This window comes from Lepidochelys kempii, chromosome 27, assembly GCF_965140285.1.
Source record: "Lepidochelys kempii isolate rLepKem1 chromosome 27, rLepKem1.hap1, whole genome shotgun sequence".
Taxonomy (NCBI): Eukaryota; Metazoa; Chordata; order Testudines; family Cheloniidae; genus Lepidochelys; species Lepidochelys kempii.
Genome location: NC_136406.1, coordinates 15,730,826 through 15,756,672, shown reverse-complemented (window position 1 = coordinate 15,756,672; position 25,847 = coordinate 15,730,826). Strand labels below are relative to the sequence as shown.

Genomic DNA, 25,847 nt, shown 5'->3' with positions numbered 1-25,847 from the left:
ATCCAGCTGTTGTTTCCGCTGGGAGATGGGAGAGCGGGGGATTCACCAACCTGGCCAGCAGCTCCTTGGGGCCTCAGGGTAAGAATCTGAAGCACGACAGAACATTGCGATTATTATTTTAATAGTGAGGTTTAAAGAATTGCATGTAGCAGAGACAGGAAGAAACATACAAAATTAGACCAGAATCTTGAGCTACAGTACACATCCCTCCAAGGGAGAAGTCAAACCTTTAGAGATGGCTACAGTCTTGCAGCAAAATGTAACAAAAAAAATCATCATACAATAAATTATAAAAATCATGCAGACTCCACACACAGGTCAGATCTGGTCCATTTATACAATGGGCCGTCGAATACTTGAGCTCTTCCAAGCTGAGGAGCGGCTGCAGTGGGAGAGACTCAAGAAACTGGAACCCTTCCTCCCAGTGGCGCTGCAGTCAAGACGAACTTGGGATTTAAAATAGGACCAAACAGGTGAAAGGAAAAACAAATCTCAGTGGTGGGAATATGCATGCTGAATTGTTTCAGTCCGCAAAGCACAAGGAGAGGAGTCCGAAATGCTTTGGACACAGGTAAGGCACCGTAAGCATGAATGGAGAACGTTTTTCGTTTTCTTTACATCCATTGACTGGTCTCTCACTGAAGACCCACTGAGCCTCTCCCTTCTGCAGCCCTTCGGAGCTGCTCCAGGTACAATGCAAGACTACGAAAAACAGTACTGTTAGGAACTTTGTTTCCAGCCGATCCCTGTGATCCCAAAGAGGGCACAGCAGAGCCTTGCTAGCTGGAGCATCCAAACTGATTGCTCACCTCTTGGGGGGTGGACACACCTCCTCATTGGTGCAGTGTCTATTACTACAAAAAGCCCAGGCTCAAGGGCCCCATTTCAAGCAGTCAGGAAAAAAAAAAAATCAAGCAAACCCCATGTTACGTTAAGCAAAGCTGACATTAAGCACACTTAAGTCAGGCTAGTTGAGGAAGCATCACATTGCCATACAGTGGTATCTTCCTGTTCTTCCTTCTGCCCCTCTTCCCCACCCAAACAAGTCTATGCCTCCTTGAAGGGCTCCCTGTGATCTACCATTAGCAGCATCCTTTGATGAGTCACAGACCAGTTTGGCCGAACCATCTTGGATACTCCCCGCATTGCTACAAAGCTGGTTCCGCCTGCGTTTTCCCACCGACCGATAAATGACCAAGGCATACAGACACCACAGCAGGGTGATGAAGGAAACGCTAACAGGTCTCCGACGAGCAGTGGAAGTACCACAAAACATATACAAGACAACATTCGAAACACCTAATAGCAAAGTGCTTTGGCCCAGAAGTTGCGATTTGAACAGAGGTGCATCTTTATTATTTTTATTTAAATGCAATTTCAAGCTTATTGGTTTTTATTTTTTCCTTTAAAAAGAACCCCCTCTGCTTCCAAAACAAGACTCACAGGAAGCGAACATTATAGGGAAATACTTTTTTTCCTTTTTTAAAATTTATTTAAACAAAAATGCACAGTGCATTAACTTCTCTTCCAACCAGCTAAGCTGGGCAGATATTTTTCCTCCAGAAAAACAAAAAACAAACCCAAAATTTCCTGTAACTGGGCAGTGGTCCTCAACATGAGTGCTGCCTAGTTCTAACATAAAAAGGATACATTTCCATCATCATAGAAAAAGAGCAGTTTAAAGGTGAGGATTTTAGTATACTTGCAACAAGCCCACCTTAATCCTATATTACAAGCTTTTTACAACATACAAAATAGATCAGTAACTATGATTAATGTAACCCCTCCTGGTTAGAGAGTAAATATACAGAATAATCATCAATCTGGTACCAACAGGAGGACAGAAGTAGTGTATAAGGCAAAACAACAGCTAGGTACTGGATTATTGTTAGAAACCATGGAATCTGAACAGTCATTAGCTAGTTTGGCCAAACGAGGCAATCCCCCCATTAGAAATAGTGTGAAAACACTCTCTCTAGCCAGGCAACCCACAGTCAGAACACAAGGACCCTGATCTCCCCCCCACAGATTAAAACCTATTTAGCAGGGTTTCCATATTTTTTGCTTATTAACATTACAACGATGATAGTCTTCCTGTTAAAATGATAAATCTGGTCATTTAGCATTAAAATCAGAGTACCCAGCAGGGCATGAAGGGCCGTGCCACCCATCGGGAGCAGAGACAGCATTTCGCAGGAACCCATCAGTCTGATTAAACTGACCGCTCCCAATACAGCAAGCTCCGACATCACAGGCCGCTAGCTACCATCCGTCTCGTAACCAGGGGGCAAGCTGGAGATGCTTGCAGCTGCTGTTACCAGGTTAAAAAACCAGGAATGATTAGCCTTGTCAAATTCTCTTCCGGGGGGAGGAGGGGAAATCTAGCAGTGCCCTATTTGCTACAACAATGCGCTCTGAGGAAGGGCCACGCAGCCATGGACAGCATCCCCAGACAGAACACGGCCCACAAACAGCCTGCATGTTCCAGCCAGGGGTCAGTCCCTCTGGAACGGCTGGGATAGCATGCCCTGAGCTAGCATTTGCTCCGTCCAGTGTGCCCGTGTTCCTTTGGGACAGTAGGGTCCCCTTCGCTGTATCCATGGGGGGAAATGGCAGTTGCTGTGTCTGGGTAAATAACCATGTTAGTTTAAACTCTTCCTGTACCCTGTTGCTTTAGCTGACCTGATCAGTATATAGTGTTCTCAGCCAATAGTGTTCTAGACATTCCGCTTTTCAAAAACCCATCCCTTTTCCTACACTCCCGTCTCCAAATCTGACACCCCCCTCCCCCCCGGGCCCTTTCCCGCCCTCCCTTCTCCAAATCTGACGCCCCGCCCCACATGCCCCTGCCCTAGCATGGAGCACCGGGGGGTACTGGCCACACCACGCTGGTTTCTGGCCCCAAAGCCATCACACACTGGCTTTCTTGCTTGGAGTTCACCCTACGTTATATTAACTTTGTGGACCAGGAGAGTCTTTTTGCACAGATCTGCAGAATGGCGCAGGAAGCCTCTTTCCAGCGCGGCCCGTGGATCTGCAGCTATAAAGTGGAGGAAGGGACTCACCCAGGTAAGTCCAGGTATGAATGCATAGATGGAGGTGAGAGGGGATTCATCCGGGTTTGTTTGTTCCTTGCACCATTGGAAAAACAAAACAAGACACTGGGAGCTTCTCATGCAGGTTCCTAGGGGCAGGAGGGAAAGTCCATTCAAGGAAAGGAGAGGAGGTCTGTCTCCTCGCCAAGGAGCAACCAGGCAGTGCAGCTGGACTTCACCTGGGAATGGGAGGCAGCGGCGGGGCCCCCCGTGTTGCTGCAAGGCAAGGAAGCCGGGTTAGTTAGGCTGTAACAGGAAGAGCAGGAGTTTCCTGGCCAAGACACTCAGTTCAAAGGTCTCCTCACCAGCTGCCGTGTCAAGTATCGGTCCTTGGACACCAGCCTGGCCAACGGCTGCCGAGTCTGTGCACTCATGGGCCACTTCCCCCAGGGAATTCCCAAAACCTGGGATCCCTGTCCAGCAACCACAGACCCAGCTGTCACTGGTGCACGGGCTCGTTATCATCCCAGCTTCCAGCACTGCCCCCTGGGGCTCCAGCTTCCACCCACCCAGGGGATGCAAAGAGCCACCGCCCCCGAACGAGCCATGGAGGAGCCCAGTGTGAGGCCTGGGGTTTTGCAGGAGCGAAGGGGGCGGGGGGGGAAGGAAATCAGGACTGCATCTCCAGCCAGTGCCTGTCAGCAGCAGGCTCCCAGGGAGCTCAGGTGGGGAGGCCAGAGCCCTGGAAGCTCTGCACTGACGGAGGCAGGTCTCTGGGGGGTGCTATTAGAAGGCACAATATTGCCACAGGCCATGAGCTTAATCAAGGCACCTTTGGGGTTAGACCCCATGTGTGAACAGGGGCAAAGACCCATCGCGCGGGCTTGGAGAAGCCTAGCAAGGGAAGACAACGGGCTGATAGAAAGGCAAAAGCCCATTGCTCGCTGTACAGACAGCCGGTGGACAGCAGTGCTCAGCAGTGGCTTTAGCCCTCCTGCTCTGAAGCGGTAGGTGCCACCCAGGTGGCTTAGCGGGACAGGCGCTGGGGAGTCCTCCACCAACCAGGCGCAGATGTTTTAGCGGCGAGACGCATTGGCTAGGTCCGTCACCTACCTCGGTTCGTTTTGCTGGGATAAGTTCTCTGGAAGTGTTTATACTCCTCTGGAGCTGGAAAGTCTTCAACTGGATGAAAGGAATATTTGGACTCAAAGTCATCTGGGAAGAAGGGAAAAGGGTGAACTAACTAAGACAACTGAAGAGAGGAAACAGAAAAGGTCAGCTTGCACCCCGATTTCTCGGAGCTCCCAATCGGAGCCAGTGACGCAGAAGCACTCTACTGCTGGGGGGGAGCACGGAGAATCTCTCCCCACTCGCGGGAGCTGCTGGGCATGTTGGAGATCCAGCTGTGCGAGTCTGAGCAGCTGGGGATGGAGATACCCATCCTGGTCATGCTCTGGGTGTCACGGGGGAGCGGAGTCAAACAGTGTCTGGCTAAGCAAGTCAGTACAAATGAACCAGAGGAGAATTTTTCCCTCCCCTTGTAAGTTCCCATTTCTCTCTGTGCCATGCTGCCTGGCTGGCTGACAAAGGAGAATGGCTCCAGACACAGGGCTGAATTTCCACCTGGAACCCGATCAGCGGGTGTTAATCACGCAGTTAGAGACACGATCCCATTGACGGGGGCCCTCCATTCACTGCGCTAGCTGCAAAGCCACTCTGCAAGCATTAGGGAGTGCTGCGCGAGTGGAAATCAGGCCTTAGCCTCATCGAATAGTTGGGCCCCAGTACCTGTTAACTGGAACATGCTCCCTCCCCACCCTCTGTTCCTAGTGGGCCTGGACCCGATTCAGACAGGAGCCAAATGGTTCACGAGGCTCAAGTTCCAGTCGATGGTGGTTAGATTTTCTGAGTGGGGCCCATGACTCCAAGCCAGGGGGCAAATACAGAACCTGATCACTTCAGCCTCTATCAAATCCGGTTCCAGAGCAACGCACAGGGAGTTTGCCCACCCCAGCATGTCTCATGCCTGGCACTGCCCAAGGCCGGAAGGTTTTCATTCAATAGTTAAGCCCAGTGCTCTGCAGGAGTGGGGATTCCTGAAGGTTTCCCACCCTTGTAGCCAGCATAGACACCACAGCCAGGGAACACAGGGCTTCCCACCACCCCCTAAAGCCTTCATAAGACCCTGAAATTCATCCATTTTATCCTCCCTTGTCTCCAAAGGAGCTAGAATTCTACCACGACATGGTATCAGAAGCCAGGCTGCTAGGGGCTAGAGAGACACGAGGCAATGAATGCCCTGGGGGGAACAGAATTCCTCTCTGAACTGAAGGAGGACAGCAATAGCGGGGTTCCACCCCGGAAGCGGGGAAGGGCAGAGTCAGCCCTGCAATAACACCCTTCGGAAGAAAGCATCTGGCTGTTAAGGGCAGGGAGGGAGGGAGCATTATGCTCTCCTCCCAAGAGCCAGCCACAGCAGAGGCACTGTACTGGAGACAGACCCAGGAACGCTCGAGCTGCCGGAGAGTCGTGCGCCCACCCATGAAGATTCCTGAACTGCTGCAGCATCAGCAGGGAGTGGCTCGCACCTTGTTTACGTAGGACCTACAAGAACAGCAGTTTTCCATGCACCTCCCCAACGCAGTGTCTGTAGAGAGCTGTTTGGAACCTGGACTGCATTGCCCAAGCAGGCCGAGGCAGGTTCTGTCTGGGGTCTAACATCATCTACTTACCCAAGAAAGATCTCATGGTGGCGATGGAATCTCTGTGCCCATTTCGCACGGGCGGAGGTGGAGGGGGCGGCCCAGCAGGTGTCCTGGTAGGTGGGGGCGGAGGTTTCCCTCGACTCGGAGGCTCCGATGACCCATGCATTCTGTAGGGGGGCGGGGGCGGGGGAGCATCACGACCACCATTCCGCATCAGCGGGGGCGGGGGCGGGGGGGCTGCAACAGAAACCCTGATCAGCACAGATAAGGACATAGGAACGGTCAGACCCATGGCCCAGCCGCCAACACCAGGTGCCCCTGAGCAAATGAACAGAACAACACAGCCATCGAGTGATCCAGCCCGTCGCCCGCTCCCAGCTTCCAGCAAACAAGGGCCCGGGAGACTCTTGGATCATCATGTCCATCCGCGCAGCCTGGGCAGGACTGTGCCTCCCCCAGCACTCTCCAGTGAGGCATCCTCCAGCAACGGGGCACTGAGGGTTATTCCACCGCTCGGAAGGTACTGCCCAGTTCTCCAGTGGGCAGCCCAGCGGGGGACAGAACGCCAGACCTAACCTTCCTCCGGCCGGCTGGGGAGCCCACGTTCAACAAGACTGGTCGTTACCATTGCAAAATCCCAGCACACAGCTCACCCGTCAGGCTCTGGACATTTTTCAAGCCAGTATTTTCAGGGGCCCACTCTACCCCCTCATGCCAGCCGAGACTCCAGGTCAGGCAGAGATGCCAGGCTAGAGCACACCAGGATCAGGGCTCGGCAAGTACCTACTAGAGCCTTTCTGCTGTTTCGTGCCCCAATGAGACATTTTCAGCTCATGTTCCTAATTAGGTTAATTAGACAGAATAATGCACCAGCTCTGTAGCGGTGACTCAACTGAGGGACTCCAGCAGGGCCACAAGGGGCTGGAGCTGGCAACTAACCGAGGCAGAACTGCAGCCTTGTGGCGCAGCCCGGGACGGTGCATTCGAAGAGCCCGATAAAATACGAGTGCTATGCTTTCCCGACTCCAAGGGCTGACCACAGGCGGATGCTTGCACGGCCACGGAGCCACGTGCAAGGGGGAAGCTGAGGGCATCCGGGAGAAAACGCAAAGAGCTTGAAGAGAAAATGTTGCCTTAAGTCGTGCTCGGAAAGGCTGACATCAGACCCTGAAGCTCTGACTTTCTCCCAGGAAGCTCCTGCAAACGAGGGCTCTAACGCAAGGGACAAGTTCCAGGAGGAGGCTGAACCCCCTCAGGGATCAGACAAACACATCGGTAAGCCTGACAAACGAACGCCCCTTACCCGCAGCAGGCACTGGGGATTCCACCCCGCCCCCTTGTCTCTCCTCACACCTGGGGAGCCACGCGGCTACACCGCTGCAAACCATCAGGAGCCGGCAGCCGCGTCTCACGTGGCTGCCTGACGGCCACACTAGCTCCGGGGCTGCTGACCAGGGTGCGCTGGAGGGGCTCTTACCTGCTCCCCTGCTTGGAGGGTCTCGGGCTGGCGGAGGGGGTCGATTGCTCTGGAGTGACGGGGAGGCCGAAGAGGGTGGAGGAGGGGCCATGCCCCTCACGGAGCCCGGGGTTTTCCTATGCAAAGAGTTGTGTCTCTGGGGCAGCTCCGGGGCCAGCTCGTTGATAGGGCTGGAAGGGCCATTGTGAACGCCGGGGGGCTGCCGATAGGGGGGCGGAGGGGGAGCTAGAGACTGGTTCTGAGAACTTGGCCCCGTTCGGACATTCACTGGGGATGGGGGGGGCTTGATGGGGGGCGGTGCTGGGGGTCCATCCCGGCCTGCGGTGAGCCGCTGTCCTGGAGTTGGTGGTAACGGCTTCTCCCGGTTGTAGGAAGGCGCTTTGCTGCCATGCATCGGAGGAGGTGCGGGGGGTGCGTTGGCTCGGCGGCCTGGAGGCGGGGGCGGAGGGGCAGACGAGCTGTGTTTCATGCCAGTACTGCCTGCGCTGTTGGGCCGGGAAAGGTCAGGCAAGGAGGGTCTCTGCATCCGGGGAAGCTCGGGAGGGGAAGCCCGGTTGTTGTCGGAGTCATCATGAGGTCGGCTGTTGGTCACAAGCACCGGGGGTCTTGGGGCTGCTGATCTGGAGCCAGGAACCTGAAGCGACTGCTTGCCAGAGGAGCTGTCTGTGACGGACAGAAAGCTGGGTTACTTGCCAAGGGAGGAAAAGGGTCCCAGCCGGCCTAGGGCTTGAGTTGAGGGAGATCGATGGGCCCAGCTTGGTCTGAAGGGACACACTGGAGCCAGCGCCCGGCACACAATTCAGCGGAGCCAGAGCGCCAGGGGAATGGCAAGCACAGGGATCTCCAGAGGGAGCGGAAAGCTCCCCTCCCAGGCAGCACTAATTAACCCTCGCAGGTTCTGAAGGCCAAGGTTATGCACAGAAGAAAGGCAAAGTAACATTCTTCTGTTAACACTTGGTGCACCTAGGGCCATTCCCAAAGCACGAGACAAGACAAGCCTCATCCCACCCCGGGAAATAAACTATCCTTAATGGGACAGATGGGGGAAACTGAGGCACAGAGGGATGCACTGGTTTACCCAAAGTCCCAGACAGGATGGCTGTAAAAACTGGGATTATCGCCTGGCTCATAGGCCTGTGTTCAGACAATTCCCCCGTCGGGGCCAGCCTGGTAACCCTGGTTTCATGCAGTGAGAACCCCCAGCCCTTCTGAGACCAGATCAGGTGCCAGAGCCTAGCGAGGGCGGGGGGCCACGGAAGGACTGGTGCATTGCAACGTGCTGTGATGCGCCCCTGCACCCCAGCAGCATTTCAGACCCCCCTGCTCGACGCTGGTGACCAGTAAGCAACGGCAGCGAGCGATTTACTGGGTACCTGAGTTGTCCTTCGCTCCTACGGGTCTGAGCTTAGGGACGCCCCCTTGGAAGAGGCCCCCTTTGGGCTGGAGCGCTGCTGAACTGGACCCGCTGCTGCCGCTGCCGCCTCCTCCCTTGGGCTCTGAAACAAGAGGGGTCCAAACTCAGCCCCTAACACAGCCTCCCTCCCAAGGGGCCCCTTTCCTTCTCGCGGCTTTGATTTGAAGCATCCCAGCTCCAGGTGCAGCATGCCTCAGATTAGGCAGCACCGGGCGCGTATGCGGGGCATTAGCAGCTCTGTTCACCCCCACTCGCTGTCGCTCCAGGACCACTAACTGAACGGTGCCTCTCACGTCTGCAGCTGGAGCACCAATATTCCCCCAGGCCTTGGCTCAGGAGTGAGTGCGTGTTCACAGAACGAGGACTGTACGCCTAGGAGCATGGGGCCTCAAAAGTTTCTAAGGGAAGGTGTGGGGAGAAACCAACTCGGCCAGTCCGGAGCAGCCATGGGGCTGTCGCAGTTTCACAACAAATGCCCTTCCCAGCAACGGCAGCAATTTGGAGGAACACCAACTGGAATTGCAGTTAGAGGTGGACAGGAGGCTTTGGGGCCAAGAGGCACCGCCCGGCGCTTTGGACGCAAACGCCTAGGATACTCACTCTCCAGGACTGGAGCGCTCCGGTCATTGACCTGCGTCACCTTTTTCAGTTTGGGCCCTTTGCAGATATCTTGGAGCAGGGCTCCTCTACCTCGCTGCTCATCTCGGCTCAGCTTCGGGAGCTCGGTGTTTGCCTAGAGACAAGAGGGACATTACAGAGAGAAAGCAAGTCAGTGCCAGGCACGTTCCCAGCCCTGCTGGTACAGACGGGCTGGCTGGAAGTCTCATTACAAACCAACCCCAATCCCCCCATTCCAACCCTGACTGCAGCCCCTGGCAGCAATGCACTGTCCCTTCCCGCCACAAGGCAGCTCTGCTTCAATCCCTCCCTTCCAGACGGAGCATCGCGCCAGACCCAAACCAAGGCACACGCAGAGTTCTCAGGTAGTACCGGGCAGGTTCCTCCTATGCCCAAGAGGAGCGTCGCTACAGTCCTTGCCCCCTTACCCCACACATAAGTATCCCCATCTCCGCTGGGTCAAAGGGGCATAAGAACCACACCTGAGATTCTTTGCTCTCCCTCTGGGGCCATTTGGGAGGGAAGGGGGCAGCAGCCCCACATCACAGGATCTCAGCCCTCCCCTAGCACGCCTCGAATTGGCTTTGGTGGAGGAAGCGCCACTCCCAACTGACAGGTGATGGCAACCGTTAGCCCACCAGCAACTTCACTTCCCCTGTTCCCTCCTCTCATCCCCTGCTTCTGACCAGCTCCACTTCCCCCGCTGCCCAAAACGCGCCTAGCTCTCGCTGCTGAGCAGGGCCCTGTCTCACACCAGAACTTCTGCTAGTGACACGTCCATAGGGCTGGTCATGCTGCCCAGCTGAGCCCTGAGGGGACACTGCAGCAGGCAGTAACCACACAGTGCCAGATCAGAATCATGCACACAGGGCACAATCTCACAGCATCACCTAATTAATCAACACGTCTCCAGCACTTAGCATCGTCTGTGTCACATGGGCATTCACTGATCCCCACCACACAGCCAGGGAAACTGAGGGCAGGAGTCAGGTGACTTATCCACAGTTACACACAGTCTCTGGAGTCCCATTCAAGCTGCCGCCAACAGCTCCAGCAACGCACCAGGGTGTCCAGCCAGAGAAAATGCAGCTGTGAAGAAAGCACCCCATGTACATGAGCTACCCCAGGAGAAGGGAAGTGGCAGGGCAGAGTAGCCACTAGCCCCAGAGAGAGGGGGCGAGCGGGGCCGTACCTGATTAAAGGTTGGTGGTGGAGGGGGGCCAGGAGGCGGTGGAGGGGGAGGAGGTATTGGCATCCTTTCCCACTCCTGGCTGGCTCAGTCTGCTTAGCGTCCGTGGAGCGTTTGGTCCCTCATATACCTGCAATTCAGACAGAACCAGTCAGGGACCCGCAGGCCGTTTCAGCAACACAACCGTGCAAGTCCCAGGGCAAGGAACGGCAACTGGCACGAGCGGGCCACGCTGTCTGAAACACCCCACTTCAGCAGCCCCGCCTTTCTGAGAGTCCCCAACGACACGGATCCTGGGAGAGAATCACAGGCGGACGCTGAGCACAGAGCTTTAGGATACAGCACCACATGGACGTCCGTCGGGTACAGAGACTTCTACAAGGGCTTGGCTTCAGGAGAGCAATACCTGTGAGCTTCGAGCGCCACCTCCTGGCCAGCTTAAGGTGCGAGATTCCTTGAGAGGCAACTACTTCAATCACACCTGGAAGAGCAGCCTGGGGGCAGCTACTATCTCCCAGACCCTGTATCTGGACCCGCTTTTAGGTCCCTAGCAAGGAAGGCTCAGCACTTGCCCAGGAAGCATGGCTGGTGAGAGCTGCAAAGCATCCAGAATTCAATTTATTTTTAACCCAATCATCTCACTTGAGAAAGGAACAAACCAGCTACCTTGATCCTACACTCCATCAATCCACACCACTTCAGCCACAGCAGGCGGCTGCTAACGCCAGGATTTAACGGGCCCATGACATCTACAGCTCATCAGTGGAAATCGAGCTAACGCTGCAGAATTCCCAGGCGGGAGCCACAAGCCATAAATGTATCTACATCTTTTATCGTGTAAATCATCATCAAGAACCATTTGAGATGGAAGAGACCTGGAGCCTGCACCCCTGGGTCACAGCAGGGGAGAATCTCTTCTTCCTGAACCATCCCTGAGAAGGAGGCATTAACGGCCAGATTTTCAAAAAGGTTCAGATCGCACACAGGCGCCAATGCAAAGGGCCAGCGGAGTACCTGAAAATCTGGCCCAGTGTCTAGGTTATTTCTAACAGTGACTCCAAAGTGCCCAATGGGAGCGTATTTCACTGTCTGAACTGTTCATATAGAAATATCCTAATAATGTATCTGAGTTCTACCCTACCTAGCACAGCCACCACCAACTGCTGGTAGGCCTTTGAATAACCTGGGTACTGAACAGCCTGTACAAACCATCCACTGTCACAAATGAAACATTTCCGTGGAGGAAACAGATAAAGGCACAAGATGGTGAATCACCAGGTGACTGCAAGACACCGATACCTGTCAGAGCCATTAGTCTGACAACATGAAATTACAAAATTAAAACTCTCAAACAGTAGCGGCTAATGGGATTGGAATGTGATGAACACCAGGACTCACTTGTCAAAGCAGGAGTTACATGTGCTCCAGATCCCTTGCCCAGATCCCATCATAAGCAAACCAAGGAGTTTAACAGGCAGTTACATGACATAGCAAGACTTCATAATGCAGAAAATAAACCCTGGCCAACCTTTGAGAGGTGGGAAGTGAGCAACAGAGGCTGCAATGGGGGCTTGTAATAAGATTTCATTATTCCTACAAGATAAACTATAGAACAATTTACTAGTGAGGCAACCCATATTGTCTAAATAAATCATGTACATTTTAGGTTATCAAAGCAGCTTTTTTTTAAGTTGTGTTCATTTCCTTTCATGCTAATTCACAGAATCCCGTCATTCCCACAGTACTCCTTCCACAATCAGAGCAAATTAGGGAGGTTCTAGTCTCATCATTTATATGTATTGCCTTGTTTAAAGGGACACCAGCAGACTGAAAGAGTCAATTTAAAAAAACAGAGTTCAAAATAATGTAAAGGACTTTCCCTGCCCTAGAGCCCACATACCAATATTTGTGGTTTTACAACCCCTTCTCTAAAAACGTCCCTCTCTTGCTGGTGAGTGAAAGAGCCATACAGACAGCGGGAAAGAGTGAAACTGGCCCTACACAAACTGCTGTTAAATACATAAACAAACCGAAGAAAAATATTTGTCTAAGTCTTTTGTTTAGTGTGATACTAAGTGGCACTTGAAACATTACTATGAAAAAAAATTCAGATAGAAACATCTCTTTAAATAACGAGGCTCCCTGTTTGAACACGGCACACCAAGTGAGCGCTGCAATCCAGCTACCCAAGAGCCCTTTCAGACAACAGCTCTTCATTTTGACACCGCTGTGGAATTCTGTTCGGGATGAGATCCTGCTTTTAAATAAAATCTAGACCTCATCTACAGCTATTACTCGTCTCAGCACTTTCCAGACTCTAATCCCAGACCTGAAGAAGAGCTCTGCATAAGCTCAAAAGCTTGTCTCTTTCACCAACAGAAGTTGGTCCAACAAGACACTACCTTACCCACCTTGTCCTCACAACAATCGAGAAGGCAAGTGAATTGGAGTAAGACATCAAATCCACTCAGATAGGAACTCGCACACAAGAACAGATCTGAAAGAGAACAAATTTCTTGGCTGGGGTTTCTCTGCGCTGCCTTCACTGCCTTCGGTGTGTCTGAACAGGAGCTCGCTCCCTGAATAGCATCACGTGTGCTCCCACTCCTTCCTGCGATGAACTCATGCTTTCGTGTTATGTTCGCACTGCCTGTTGCCACAGAAGCAACTGTGATGTCACAAGGCCAATACTGTGATTTCATAGCTCGGCGGCGAAGATGAAAATAGCTTGGGGTAATTAGCTTACACTAACAGCTGGGAAATGCGCACGGGGTAAAGATTTATGATTCAGTCTGAGGTATTTGAAAGCCATGCCTAGCACCCAACTTCCTCTTTAAAAATATCAAAGCCATGAAGAACTGCTCCCCATCCTCTCGACGCGTGGCCTGTAGGAGCATTCAGATGATTAGAGGAGTTATCAGCAAGGTAACGGATCTCCACTGAGCGGAAATCAAAGTTCAGCAGCTTGCTACGAGCATGATCAGGCCTGATGGAATCCCCATCGCAGTCCATGCAAAGGAAGGTGTTGCTATCTAGCCCTGTACTTACACAACAGCACTTCCCATAGATCCTGAACATTACATACACCAATCCTGCCCAACCGTGCGAGTACCAGCCGTGCTCAGATGCTACGGAAGTAATACGCGGACGACTGTGATAGGCACCCTAGACCAAGAGCTGCAACCACCATTCCACAGACACCGAGTACGTGATTTGTTTACGGTCACAAAGCAAGTCACTGGCAAAGTCCAGGATAGAATCAGGGCACACCTGCTTCCACATCCTACTTCAGACCCCTGGGACCTCACTGTACCTCGAAGATCATTACTCAACTTTCATCAGTTTGACGTGCAATCGTTCAGTGGAACAGAGGGGAAAATCCCGCAGAATTAAACTGAGTGACTGTGGGGCTGGTTGGGGAAAGATTCTCACAGTACATGTGGATGCACTTTAATCTCTGAACGCTTTACATTGAGCAGAAGTCCCAGTCTACTGAAACAGGCGTTCAAATAAAGGTTCTGCCCTAGAAGAAAAAAAGCAGAAAGAGTCTAAGCTAAAGCAGCTCAGAGAGAAAAGGGAGCTAGATTTCTAATGACCAGGTCACTTCATTTTAATGTGTGGCCCAATGCACATTACGGATGAACCACTTGGCAAGGTGGGCAAGGGAATATCTTTTATTGGACCAGCTTCTGTTGGTGGAAGAGAGAAGCTTTCAAGCGACACGGCACTCTTCCTCAGATCTGGGAAAGGTCTCTCGTATATCCTGCAACTAAACACGGCTACAAACCCCTCAGCAAAGGTCAGGTTTAAAATTAAGAGCCAATGAATTCAACTGAGCTCAAAAAACAGCCCCTATTGGAGCGCGTTACTTTATACCGAGAGAAACCAGAAGAAAACTCCAAAGGAAGGCTGAAGTAATCTAGATCTTGGAATCTTAAAAAAACCACACCACATCTTTTGTTAGGTTCATGAAGTCAGTCAACACAGCTGATAAATTTCAGAGTAACAGCCGTGTTAGTCTCTATTCGCAAAAAGAAAAGGAGTACTTGTGGCACCTTAGAGACTAACCAATTTATTTGAGCATAAGCTTTCGTGAGCTACAGCTCACTTCATCGGATGCATACTGTGGAAACTGCAGAAGAGTCTCTCACAGCAACACTTACAGGCCCTTCCCGTTGAGTCTGCACCTTATGGGAAACGCGCCCCTTTGACACAATGCAGTTAACACAGCCGATGCCCAGCATTTCATTTGCTTTGTCCTTTATTAACCAGGATTTTTACCTGGAAAAAAATCTTAATGTTCAAGGGTTTTATACGCTCCAACGGTTTAGCCTCTGGTTTGTGGTGGAAGCAATTTGAAAGACCCAGAGCAGGGCAGCATGCAAAAGGCACCGTAATAGACTAAAGCACAGAACACAGCCAGGCTCTTTGGGTAAACCAGAGGAAAAGACATTTGCCATTTAGTGGGTCTTTTATACATAAAAATAAAGGAAGCATCTTCTTCCCAGTTTCTTCAGTTGAAGAGCTCAGAAGGAGGCAAGTGGTTTTTGGATGGCAAGGTAACCAGGCCTCCTTTGACAGAGATCCTTTATAGTAACCATTCAGAACTCAGCTTGTGTCCCACCCACTGGAAAACTTATACACTAGTTCATCCGCCCAATAAACCCAGATCAGAAGTGGTCTATTTGCAAGCACTTCTATTGAGCGTAAGAACAAGTCCTTTCCCCCACCCTTTTAAAGAATAACTAAGCCAAACTTCATGCTCAGAAACTCACTGGATTGTAGTGACCAACTGTGCTTAGCCTTCGAAAATCCACACAGATCAAACCCATGCTGGAAGTAGTTTAAACTTTCTAGGCATTTGTGAAATCCAGATGTGCTGTAAAGGGAAATAACTTGTTTTCTAAAGCATTCAGTATTGATCCAGTCAGGACTTTTCACTGGAGATGCAGCAGTGCCTTTCACAGGTCAGGAGCACATTTCCTCACCTTTCAAAGGGATTTGGGTACCGTGCCAGATTCATATTTCATAGTTACAATGCTTCTACGGCTAGTTTGCATTTGCAAACCAAGATGAAGAAAACATTTCATCCTCACAGAGGGCAGTGGCTTTGAACTGCAGATTGGAGTGGAATTTCCAATCCTTATGATGCCGGACTGATTGCTGGATGTAGCTATAGTAGCTTTTAGACTATACACAAGATTAGAGCACTTCCATAATTTCCTTCTTCAGCACCCTGAAAGTATTCCAGATCCTGGACTCAGTATCCCAGACCCAACCCTGAAGTGCGACATTCCTGAGTCTCTGTTTCTGAAGAGCACAGAGGTTGCTACATAACTAATTTACTCTGCAAAATATCTCGGAATTGAGGGTCAGTCAGGCTTTTAAAAATGTACCATAAATGTTTTAAGAGAGCAAGCTGCCATCTCAATTCAAAGCTTCTCAGACACATGGCCCATCTCTGAGTGCAAACAGACATACCTGCTTCAGTTTGCAGGACTCAGACACTCATCATGAATTATTAACAACCCACAGGCCCTGACAGTGCATTTTTAACAAACCTTGAACAAAAGTTTCAGATGCCTCAGGGCCAAATTCCAGGGTCCTCAATGGAGCAAGACCCCGCTTTGCAACTCAGTGGGAGCTTTGCTCCATTGGAGGGCTGCCAAGTTGGGCCGTGCATTAACAGCTTTCCAGAAATCTTAACTTTCTTCATTTGGCAAAGGAAGAGTGTCAGCAGGATCAAGGAATCCTGTCATCACATCAAACTGAAGCAAAGGAAACAGTGATCTGGCAAGGAGGAAACACCCCTCCCATAAAAGCTTAGGGATTTCCCTCCCTCTCCCGCCACAGAACAACCCATGAGGTGCAGAGAGGGATGGGGACGCATGTGACGAAAACTAACAAGAGGACTTTTCTTATCAACATTTTATTTTAAAAAATCCTCTACTGATCATTTAACTGACAACAGTAAATAGAGACTGAATCAAGGGCTTTCTGAGGCTTTAGAATGTGACCCCATAAAGGCATTTGGGGAGGGGAAAGGGGGATGCATTCAACTGCACCACCCACGCCTCCAACCAAACAATATGCTGCAAGAGGAAAAAGGACCCCAGTGCCTTTGTTTGATTGACGTTAGTAGCTTATAGTTCAAATAAAAGTTACATTTCTTTAGCAACAGCCAGTAATCCAACATCCCCGTCCACTAAGAGCTCAAATAGCTGCTTGTATGTTCCAAGTAAATTAAACTCTCACAATTGAAAAGAAAAAAGGGCTATTGTTTAGTTCATCTCATATAGGCCCCCGAGAACGGTCTCAGAGCAGAATTTAGGTGCAACAACAGAATGTACTAGGCAAGGAGAACGTCCAATGAAATTAGACTCAGCACTGAGCAATGCAGAAGCGGAGGAGACGTCACTGGCTAGGCTGATAGCATTTTCAAAAGGTGCTAAGGGTCTGTAAGAGTGCATCTTCACCTCTAGGGCACCCCCTCATGCCTGGACGCAGTGCTGCAGGGAACTTTGCCTCTCGCGCCCTAACCGGTGGCCACTTCCTTGGCCCCACGATGGCCAGTCCCAGCCCGTGTCTTCTCCTGACTCCCTCTCTGAGTGTGTCCACACTGTAATAAAACACCAGGGCTGCTCCATCTCAGCTGACTCGGGCTGCAGGGCTATGAAGTTACAGAGCAGACATTTGGGCTCAGGGCTGTCCAGACTGCTCTTCTTTATTCCCATGAGTTCTACGTTCTTCGCAGTTTGAGTCATTCCCACCCATCCTTACTTATTAACGGACCAGCTGTCTGTGGAGCACTCCTCAAAGATACCTTCTCAGCCCTTCTTGTTCCATGGAAGTCTCTGGCCTTTAACTTGTTCCTTTTGCTATCCTTTGTTTTTTCCCCTGTAGGCCACAAGGGACTGGACGTACTGGTTTGCCTGCCTCCTCCACTTTCTAGGAGGGATTCTTTCACAGGCTGGGATCTCTGAGCACTGCCTTGGGAGGCAGCACTGGCCACAACAGTCCCTTGCATTCTTCTCTTTCAGTGTGGGGAGAGATCTCTCGTCCTTCCATGCGATCTAGCGAAAGCAGGCTCCTGGGCCCAGGGACATAGCCAAGTATTCGCAGGGTTTTCCTAGGCACGGGCCAAGCAGAGATGGACCAATTTATAATCCAGACTATGCAGGGCAAGGAACAGGCATGCAGTGCAAGTTATTTTGCGTAGCTACCACAAATGGCCAATCCTTGCTGTAACAATGTGGGAACCGTTTAATGGAATTCCACCAGGAGAGTCTGGTTACCCCGAGCTGAGCCAAAGCCAGGATGACCTCACAGAGAGAAGAGATGCAGTCAGGAAACAGTTTGCTGCATGTTTTTTTAAACCTCAGTGGCTAAAAACGCTGCTGCTTCTAACCAGTTCTGCAGTTCACGAGCAATTAGGAGCAAGTTTACAAGCCCAGGGCCATCTATTCAGTGCTTGCGAGTGATATTGGGCCATTTATACAATCGCTCAATGTTTGTACACAGTTCTGAAGACACAAAAGCATTACACATGGGCCCAGTGTTATGCTGGAAGAGCCATATGGGTGCTTTATGGCATAAATATGCAATTCTACTGCCAATGGCAAGACTATAACATCGCTCTCTCTGCAATCCAGCCTGCAAGGCATTCTGCTATCCCCACCACTACCTATGCACTCTGGGAAAGACGTCAAATGGAAGCATCTTCCTGCCAGGTGTGGTGGATAGTCCATATGGATCCCCAAATCATTTTATTAATGCCATGTCTTAGCCATAGGCCATTGTGCATAACCCGGGACCACTAGATTAAGACAATCTTGCAGTCCTTACTCAGGCAAGGCCCCCCCAGAAGTCAACAGGAGCTGAAGGAGCAGGTGTTAGGGCCTTCACCACAACAGCTCCAGTTGCAGGGGCGTGTGTGTTTTGCAAGGGTTGGGTAAGTGTAAGAAAGGTCTTGTGTCAACACGGGGGTGAAACTGACACACCTGCAGACTAGAGCTCAGTACCCAGCCCCGTGGACTGATTTAATCACTCAATGCAAAGCCTCCAGTTCACTGGCTGATTTAACCTGAGTTTTCCACTGGGACTTTAGAAAATAACTGAACAAAAGCACATTCTAATTGATTGATCTAACCAGTTAAACATGTTGATTTACAACTAAATAGAGCCTTTACACGAGATCTGCTCCATTGCTTGGCCGCCTAGGAGGAGCCGCTGTAGCTATCCACATTTATTTAAGCAATTATCTAGCTTACACCTGAGAATTTGTAAAATGTTACGAAGTGGTGAATGATACATTGCTTACTTACCAGCTAATTCACTTTTTGTTCCTGATTTGTATCCAGCTGCACTAGGGTGGTAACTGGAATTACAGACAACACCATGTTTATTTTGTAGGGAAATGTTTTGAGAGATTATAATCAATCTATAGTATCTATAGCACATTATAATAAATAGTCCGTACTAAATTCAAATTTTAAACAGGTTTATTTTTAAAAAAGAAAATTTCAGCCTTGGCAGAGTCATCCCCGGGGTGGTCTACACTACAGAGTGAGGTTGGCTTAACTACATCGCTCAGGGCTGTGAAAAATGTCACCCCCCCATATGGTGTCATTAAGCCGACCTACACCCGCGTGTAGACACCACGAGGTGGATGGAAGAATTCCTCCCTCAATCTAGCTACAACATCTGGATTTATTACAGGGACGGAGAAGCCCCTCCCAGTACTGTCGTGTGTACGCTGCAGCTGTCGCGCTACAGTTGTGCCATTGTAGCACTTCCAGTGGGACCCGAAAGTCACCCTGGGTCCGTTCTGGCCACGCATCGCCAGCAAGAAAGCTTCTGTCCTGTTCTGCCTCGTGCACGGAGACAAGTAATAGCCTCCCAGAGCTGCCAGCGCTTCCAAGGGAGCTGCTGCTCTGGTGTCCAAGGACGGGCTCTGGAGAACCAGGAGTAGGGCTAATGGGAGGTGAGAAGCCAAGACTGCTTGTCAGGGGCAATGGCAGCATCTCATTCATCCTGACCATGCAACCAGAGTGTCTCCAAATCACAATCCCAATTCCACCACTGAGTGTATGACCCATGGCAAGTCACAGCCACTAAGAGCCTCAGTTTTCCCTTCTGCAAAATGGGGGCCACGAAACGGACTCACCTTTGTGAAACGCTCCAGTACTAAGTGCTGTTACTGTGCCCCAGAAGCACAAAGAGGGAATTGATTCAGTAAGTGCTACTGGGAAGCCAGGAGATGAAAGAAGACAGTTTGTTTTCGTGGGATGTCTAACTAGGGACCATTTTCCCCCAGGCAACGTCTGTTTCGCCGTGAAAACCCTACTTTTATTTTGAAGAATGGCTCTGTCTTGCCCTCTGAAAGAGCGAGAAGTAAGTAGGTCAGACAGACTTGAGGACCAAACGCCCTGACAGAATCGCTTGAAAGCGAAGAGAGCCCGGCGGCGAGAGCCCCGCTCTGAAGCAAGCACCCTCACCTCTCCACTGGCGTGCAGGTGACTGTCACGCCTCACTTCAAAGATAATGCATGAAGAGCCAATCCAGTCAGAACAGAAAATCCAATAACGGAGTGGAAGTCTTGAGCAGCGACTCTCATTGCTGGCGCTAATGCCCTGGGGCCAGAGCCACAGAGACAGCTCGCTTCTGAAATTCACACATTGCCATGACTTGATGGCCGACAACATAAAGTAGGGCTTTGATTTAGCACCAAGTTATGAACACCAGTCAAACGGACCCAGTGAAAGGGGAAGATAGTAAATCAAGCCAGCCTGTCTGGCTCTGAAGAGCAACGGCCCAGCTGCAAAGAAATAATGTCTGGAGAGAGGGGGGCAATTTGTGTGCAGATCCGATGGACAGCCTGCTCTCCCCCCAGCTGTGTGGTGCAGCTCACATATCGAACGTATGCGAAGTTGCTGGATGCGACACTTTGTTCAGGAAACGACCGGTCTGGGCAGTTTCTGGCCCAATGCACAGCTCACTGTCATGCAGGGGGGGCTGGGCCCCTTCAGAGCCCTAAGCAGCGAAGCAATACAGCGAGAGAGCTGAAACTGGGCAGAATCTTGCAACGTCATTCGACAATTTGCAGCAATAACCTAACTGACGACGTTTCCGATAAACTCTCCATGAGCGAGCCGAGAGGCCTAGCGGGTGTGCCCAACTACCCAGGAGTGTGACAACCGCAATAAGCCCTGGCACTAAAACACTAACGCAGGCATCAGCCCAGCACCGCAGGAGACATTCTTGGCAGGTGGGTCTGCCTCAGAGAGCACATTCAAATCAGCTCTCCTGCATGATGCCGGACAAATTCACGCCTTGCCTGAAACTGCATCGGCTCCTTCAGCAGCGGTCAAGGCACTACCGTAAAGGGGAATCAGCTTCACCAAGCGCCTCTGGCGTTCTCTAGCAGGGCCACCACGGGCCACACCAAAGAGATCAGCAGCAGGCAGAGCAGAATCCAAGGCTGCTGACAGCTGAACGAGGGGCCTCAGACAAAGCCACGGCATCTTTCCAAACATTCCCACCCGCATGCAGTACATGAAATATGCTCTCTGCAGTGGTTCCTTTAAATGACTCCCCCATGTGATGCTTCTATCCTCGGCACAGCCCAATTTTAGGACACCTGCACAACCCCACGGAAGAAGCTGTAACATCCCCGTCCTGGCGCGCTTAAGCTGCACTTCGTCCTTGGCCTGAAGGTGTCTCTTTGCCTCCCTCCATGTACAACACCTGCATTTCAGCAAAGAACGACTTCCATGCCGATACCAGCTGGCTGCAAGGAACTGTTGGTAACGCCTGTGAAGTGCTCTCAAGGTGCCAGGAGCAGTGCATTCATTTATCTGCTGATCACTACATGCAATTCACATCTGCTTCCACAACATCCCATCGGGCGACACTAAAATAACTGCTTGCCAAGGCTCCTGAACAGTTGCAAAGGGGGCCATTGTCTCTCTCTAAATGAATTTGGTTCTCAGAGCTACTGAATCAGAGATGGATTATTCATAGCTTATTAACTGCAAATGGATTTGTGTGAGATACTCATTCCAGATGCATCAGCTTGGAAGCTAGCTCAAGCTGCGGTTTGGAAAATACTCACTACGGACCCCAGAACACCAGTAATAACCTAGCTCTTACCCAGCACTTGCCATCAGCAGATCACAAGCGCTTTACAAAGCGGACGAGTATTACCACCTCATTTGCTAGATGAGGAAACAGGCACAAAGAGGGGCAGTGACTTTCCCAGTCACCCAGAAGAAGTAGAAGAACGGTAGTACTGTTCTAACATCAGCAGTAGAACCCAGGTCTGCTGAATCCCAGTCTAGTGCTTTAGCCATCAGGCCACACTGCCTGTAACACACTGCTTGCTGATGGCTGAGAATCCCTCCCTAATTCAGTCCCGGGCTACCCACCCCCAGCTCTGCTGCTGCCGCCTCTCACACCTGACCTGTCGTTCCAGACCCAGTTCCCACATGAGATTTGGCCAAAGCCCCTCAAAACCTGACATGCAGTTTCCCTGGCTCTTCCAGTACAAGACATTCCCTGTACAGTCTTGTGCTGGGACTGAATAGCCGAGTGAGAGAGAGAGAGAGCGAGCCAGCCCATCAATTAGGTGACAGTAGATGAGCAAGCCAACAGAATGCAGTGACAAGAGAAAACTCAACGCCAAGACACCTGGCACACACTCCGGCTGTGCAGAGATATTCTTCCCATACACAGCCCCCAACACGCAGCCAGTTCTGGAGCCCTGAAGATTATCTGGGGGCACCAAGATACCACACAGACAAATGCCTATAACAGACTAAGAGTCACAGTCTCTGCACAGGTGAAACCTGAGCCTGGAAAAGCAGGAGAATAATCAAGGACAGGAATAAGCCATATTACTTCTGCAGAGCAAGGGGGTTGGAAAGGACAGTGCTTATACCATGGCACATTGGCCTGACACCAGTTTCTTTCAAGCCATGATAAGACAATTATCAGCTGCCTTCTCGTTTGTTTGTTAAAACAAGGACTTTGCACAGGGAACCCCAAAGATTTACAATGGAAGCACAGAGCAGGAAGCTGGGGGAGCACCCAGGTTATCACATGATTAGTTAGAACCATGGCAATGCACAATTTACCAGATCAGATCAGACTATTGGTCCTCCCCAGCTGTTACCCTGCCTCTAACTGCAGCCAAGAGCTGATGCTTAAGAGGAAAGCAAGAAACCCCATCATGCACCTGACCAGTTGGGCAATTCTGTACATGGCCCAGGAGGAGAGTTCCCTGGCTGCAATTGGCTTGTCAGATTCCCCCAGACTACAGATGAAACTGAGGTGTTCTCTTGCAGCCCGTTCCTTAAAATCCAGCAACAGAGACAAACCCATCACACGCTAGCCAAGTTCTCAAGTATGTTGCTGGCAGTCTGTTTGCCTGTTTTTCCTCATCTGCACATAAACCTAGCTTTGAGAAGGCTAAAGGCTGGGCAGGTAACAGCCTGAGCAGGGATAAACACCTGGGTCAAGATGCTTGTGAGAGTCTGAGAACGGGTAATCCTCTGCCCCAAGACTGACGCTCCCTTGGCTGACCGTCCAAGTCCTTCATGGAGAGTGGGGGGGGGGGGGGGGTGGTGGGGGGGGGGGGGGGGGGGGGGGGGGGGGGGTTGTGTTTCAGGAGTGGGGATGACTGGGAGACGGACGGGGAATTTGGAAGAACTCTATGTCTCTTCTCAGAGAAGAAGGGCAATTTAAGATTCGCAGCACAAGCAGCTCGTCAGGCAGAGGCAGGTGCTTTGGCGATGCTCAATAAGGCGCAGCCTCCTTCCCAACTAGTGCGACGGGAGCGACACGACACAGCGTCCCAACAGGGGCAGGGAGTAGCACGCACCCCGGTGCTGCAGGCGTGGGAGAGAAGCACCGACCAGCGGGGCGTGAGGAAGAGCTGAGGAAGGACGAGCCCAATCCTGAAAGGGAAATCCCACCTTCCTCATGCAGGGAGCAACACAGAGCCTTGGAACAGCTGGCAAGAGCCCCCCGACCCGCACCGAGCCCGCGGCAATTCACAAGGGCAAGACACACCCAGGAGGGGCTGAACCAGGGAGTGCGGGGCGGGGGGCGGCACCCCACTGGGCTGCAGGGAATCGGAGCCACCCCGTTCGCTGCAAGGGCTCCCCGTCCGGATCTTCGGGCCCCAGCCCCCCGCCAGCCCCAGGCGACCCCCCCCGCGGGCCCCAGCCTCCCGCAGACGCCCCCCCCCGGACCCCAGCCCCAGAACCCCCCGCCCGGCCGCCCCCGCCAGCCCCAGACGACCCCCCCCCGCGGGCCCCAGCCTCCCGCAGACGCCCCCCCCCCGGACCCCAGCCCCAGAACCCCCCGCCCGGCCGCCCCCGGGCCCAGCCCAGCCCCAGACGACCCCCCCCGCGGGCCCCAGCCTCCCGCAGACGCCCCCCCCCGGACCCCAGCCCCAGAACCCCCCGCCCGGCCGCCCCCGGGCCCAGCCCCCCGGCAGACCCCCCCCGGCGCCTGTGGGCTCTGGCACGTCGCAGCCCCCAGCAGCGCAGGGCCCCGCCCACCCGGGGCTCCTGCTCACCCGGAGCCGCCGCCGCCGCTCGCTCCGCACCGGGGCCTCCTGCCTCCGCCAACCCGGAAATGAGCGAACCTCCCCGGCCCCTAGCCGCGGCGGCCAAACAAAATGGCGGCCGGGGAACCCTCTGCGCATGGGCAGAGGACACGCCCCCCCCATCCGGTTTTAGCGCGACGGGACGCTCAACGCTTGGGACAGGTTGAAGACGCCATGTTGGGAAGGTCATATGGCCTGCCAGTATGCGGCCATGTTGGCGAGGTCACCCGGTCACACAGCAGCCCGCTGCCCTGTTGGGAAGGTCAAGCGAAACCATCTTTGTGGCCATTTTAGGAAGGTCCAAAGGAAGTGCTGCTATGTACGCCTCTTGGGAAGGTCGCTGAGCTGTGTGGCCTGGGCCACCATGCAGGGAAGGTCACATAGGGCCCTAGGACCAGTGAGTGGGGGTGGGTTGCTGAGGCTCTTTGCCAGACCCTGGAGCACCCTGGGACCCACCTGTCCGCAGGCCTGTGGAGCTGAGGCTGCCACCTGCCCTCAGCCTGGGGTACTGGCATTTCACAGCACGACGTGACATCATCACACTGCGCCAAAATGATGTCACACCTCAGTAGGCCTCTACTTATTGTTTCAGTGACATCACACCACTATATGACATCATCATGCTGCACCAAAATGCAATGATCTTAAGCCAACCTCATGCCCCCCCAGCCATGTCACAAGACCCCCAGCAACCCTACGGGGGTGGGGGGGGGCAGGGTGTCAGCTGGGAGCACCACATGGGGTCCTCTGCCAGCTTCTCTCCTGGGGTGACGGCCATGTCCCTCTCTGCACAGCGCACACACACACCCCCCGATAACCCACACTCAGGAACTCGGTGCCAGGGGTCCGATCCTTCCTACTAATTGGATCCCCCAAATTGCTTCACCCCGCTTTAACAGCTGAGGGGCCCAGCTCCTGGGCATGCTGGAGCCCAGGGAACATGCAGGGAGTCACACACAGAGTGCTAGGGAGCACCTCTGGGCGCAGCCGGGGGAAAGGGCACATGGACTTAAGGTTGGCGCCTGTCCCAGTGTTCTCAGGAGCGTCCCTCTGTTGAGGTAGCTGTCCTAGGAAATCCACAATGGGGTTCATACACACGCCAGCTGGCCAGGTTGATGGGCTTAGGATAGAGACCCTATGCACTACAGAGACGGCCATCTGAGGCACGGCCAGCCCCTAGGTTAACCTCCCCTCTCAAGAGACGCACTCGGGCGAAAGGGGGTTAGGGACCTTGGACTTTAAAGGTGTAACGCCAACAGGCCCCCGGCCGGCAGCAGGCAGGATCGAACTGTGGCTCTCTGGAGCTTAGTGCAAGAGGCTCTTCCGCATGAGCTAAAAGCCAACTGGCTGTAGCTAAGGCTGTAGAGCAGACTCATTGTCTCTCTCTAAGTGGTCTGGTGCCACGAGATGGGACACAATGCCACGCCCAGGAGGTGTGTGGGTTACAAAGGCCTCTCCTGAAAGACTCTCCCGAAAGACTCTCCCAAAAGGCTACGCCACGCAGAGCCCCGTTTGTCTCCCCCATGGGGCGTGACGAGTGGAACTGAATGAGAAGGGGCAGGTTGGCCTGGACTGGAGTCTAGAGACTCAGCAGGTTGCATTTGCCTAGGGCCAATGCCGTGCGGTTCTGGTGCCCGGCTGGGGCTCGGACCCGCTGCTGCAATCATTCAGGTGCTGGACATGCCTCTCAGTAGACAGTGCCGCTTTTATTGCCAGTTCCGGTCCGAAGTCTTCCTCCCACCCCAGTGCTTCTGGAGCATGGTAAAATAATCATAAACTCAGAACCCAAACAGCCTC

At 52.5% G+C, this 25,847-nt stretch overlaps 1 protein-coding gene across 2 annotated transcripts; it reads right to left on the bottom strand.

Annotated features, from left to right (window-relative positions):
• Positions 1-104: 104 nt before the first annotated feature.
• WIPF2 (WAS/WASL interacting protein family member 2) lies at positions 105-24,147 on the bottom strand. Of its 2 annotated transcripts, XM_073325524.2 has the most exons (9): positions 24,021-24,147; positions 18,763-18,815; positions 10,442-10,568; positions 9,232-9,364; positions 8,591-8,713; positions 7,218-7,880; positions 5,768-5,977; positions 4,149-4,250; positions 105-3,311 (listed from the first exon to the last, which is right to left on the bottom strand). In XM_073325524.2, exons 3-9 carry the CDS (start codon positions 10,502-10,504, stop codon positions 3,271-3,273), a joined length of 1,335 nt encoding a protein of 444 aa, XP_073181625.1. In that variant the 5' UTR covers positions 10,505-10,568; positions 18,763-18,815; positions 24,021-24,147; the 3' UTR covers positions 105-3,270. The 2 variants fall into 2 exon arrangements, with proteins under 2 accessions (XP_073181625.1, XP_073181624.1); XM_073325523.2 differs by lacking the exon at positions 18,763-18,815.
• Positions 24,148-25,847: the final 1,700 nt, after the last annotated feature.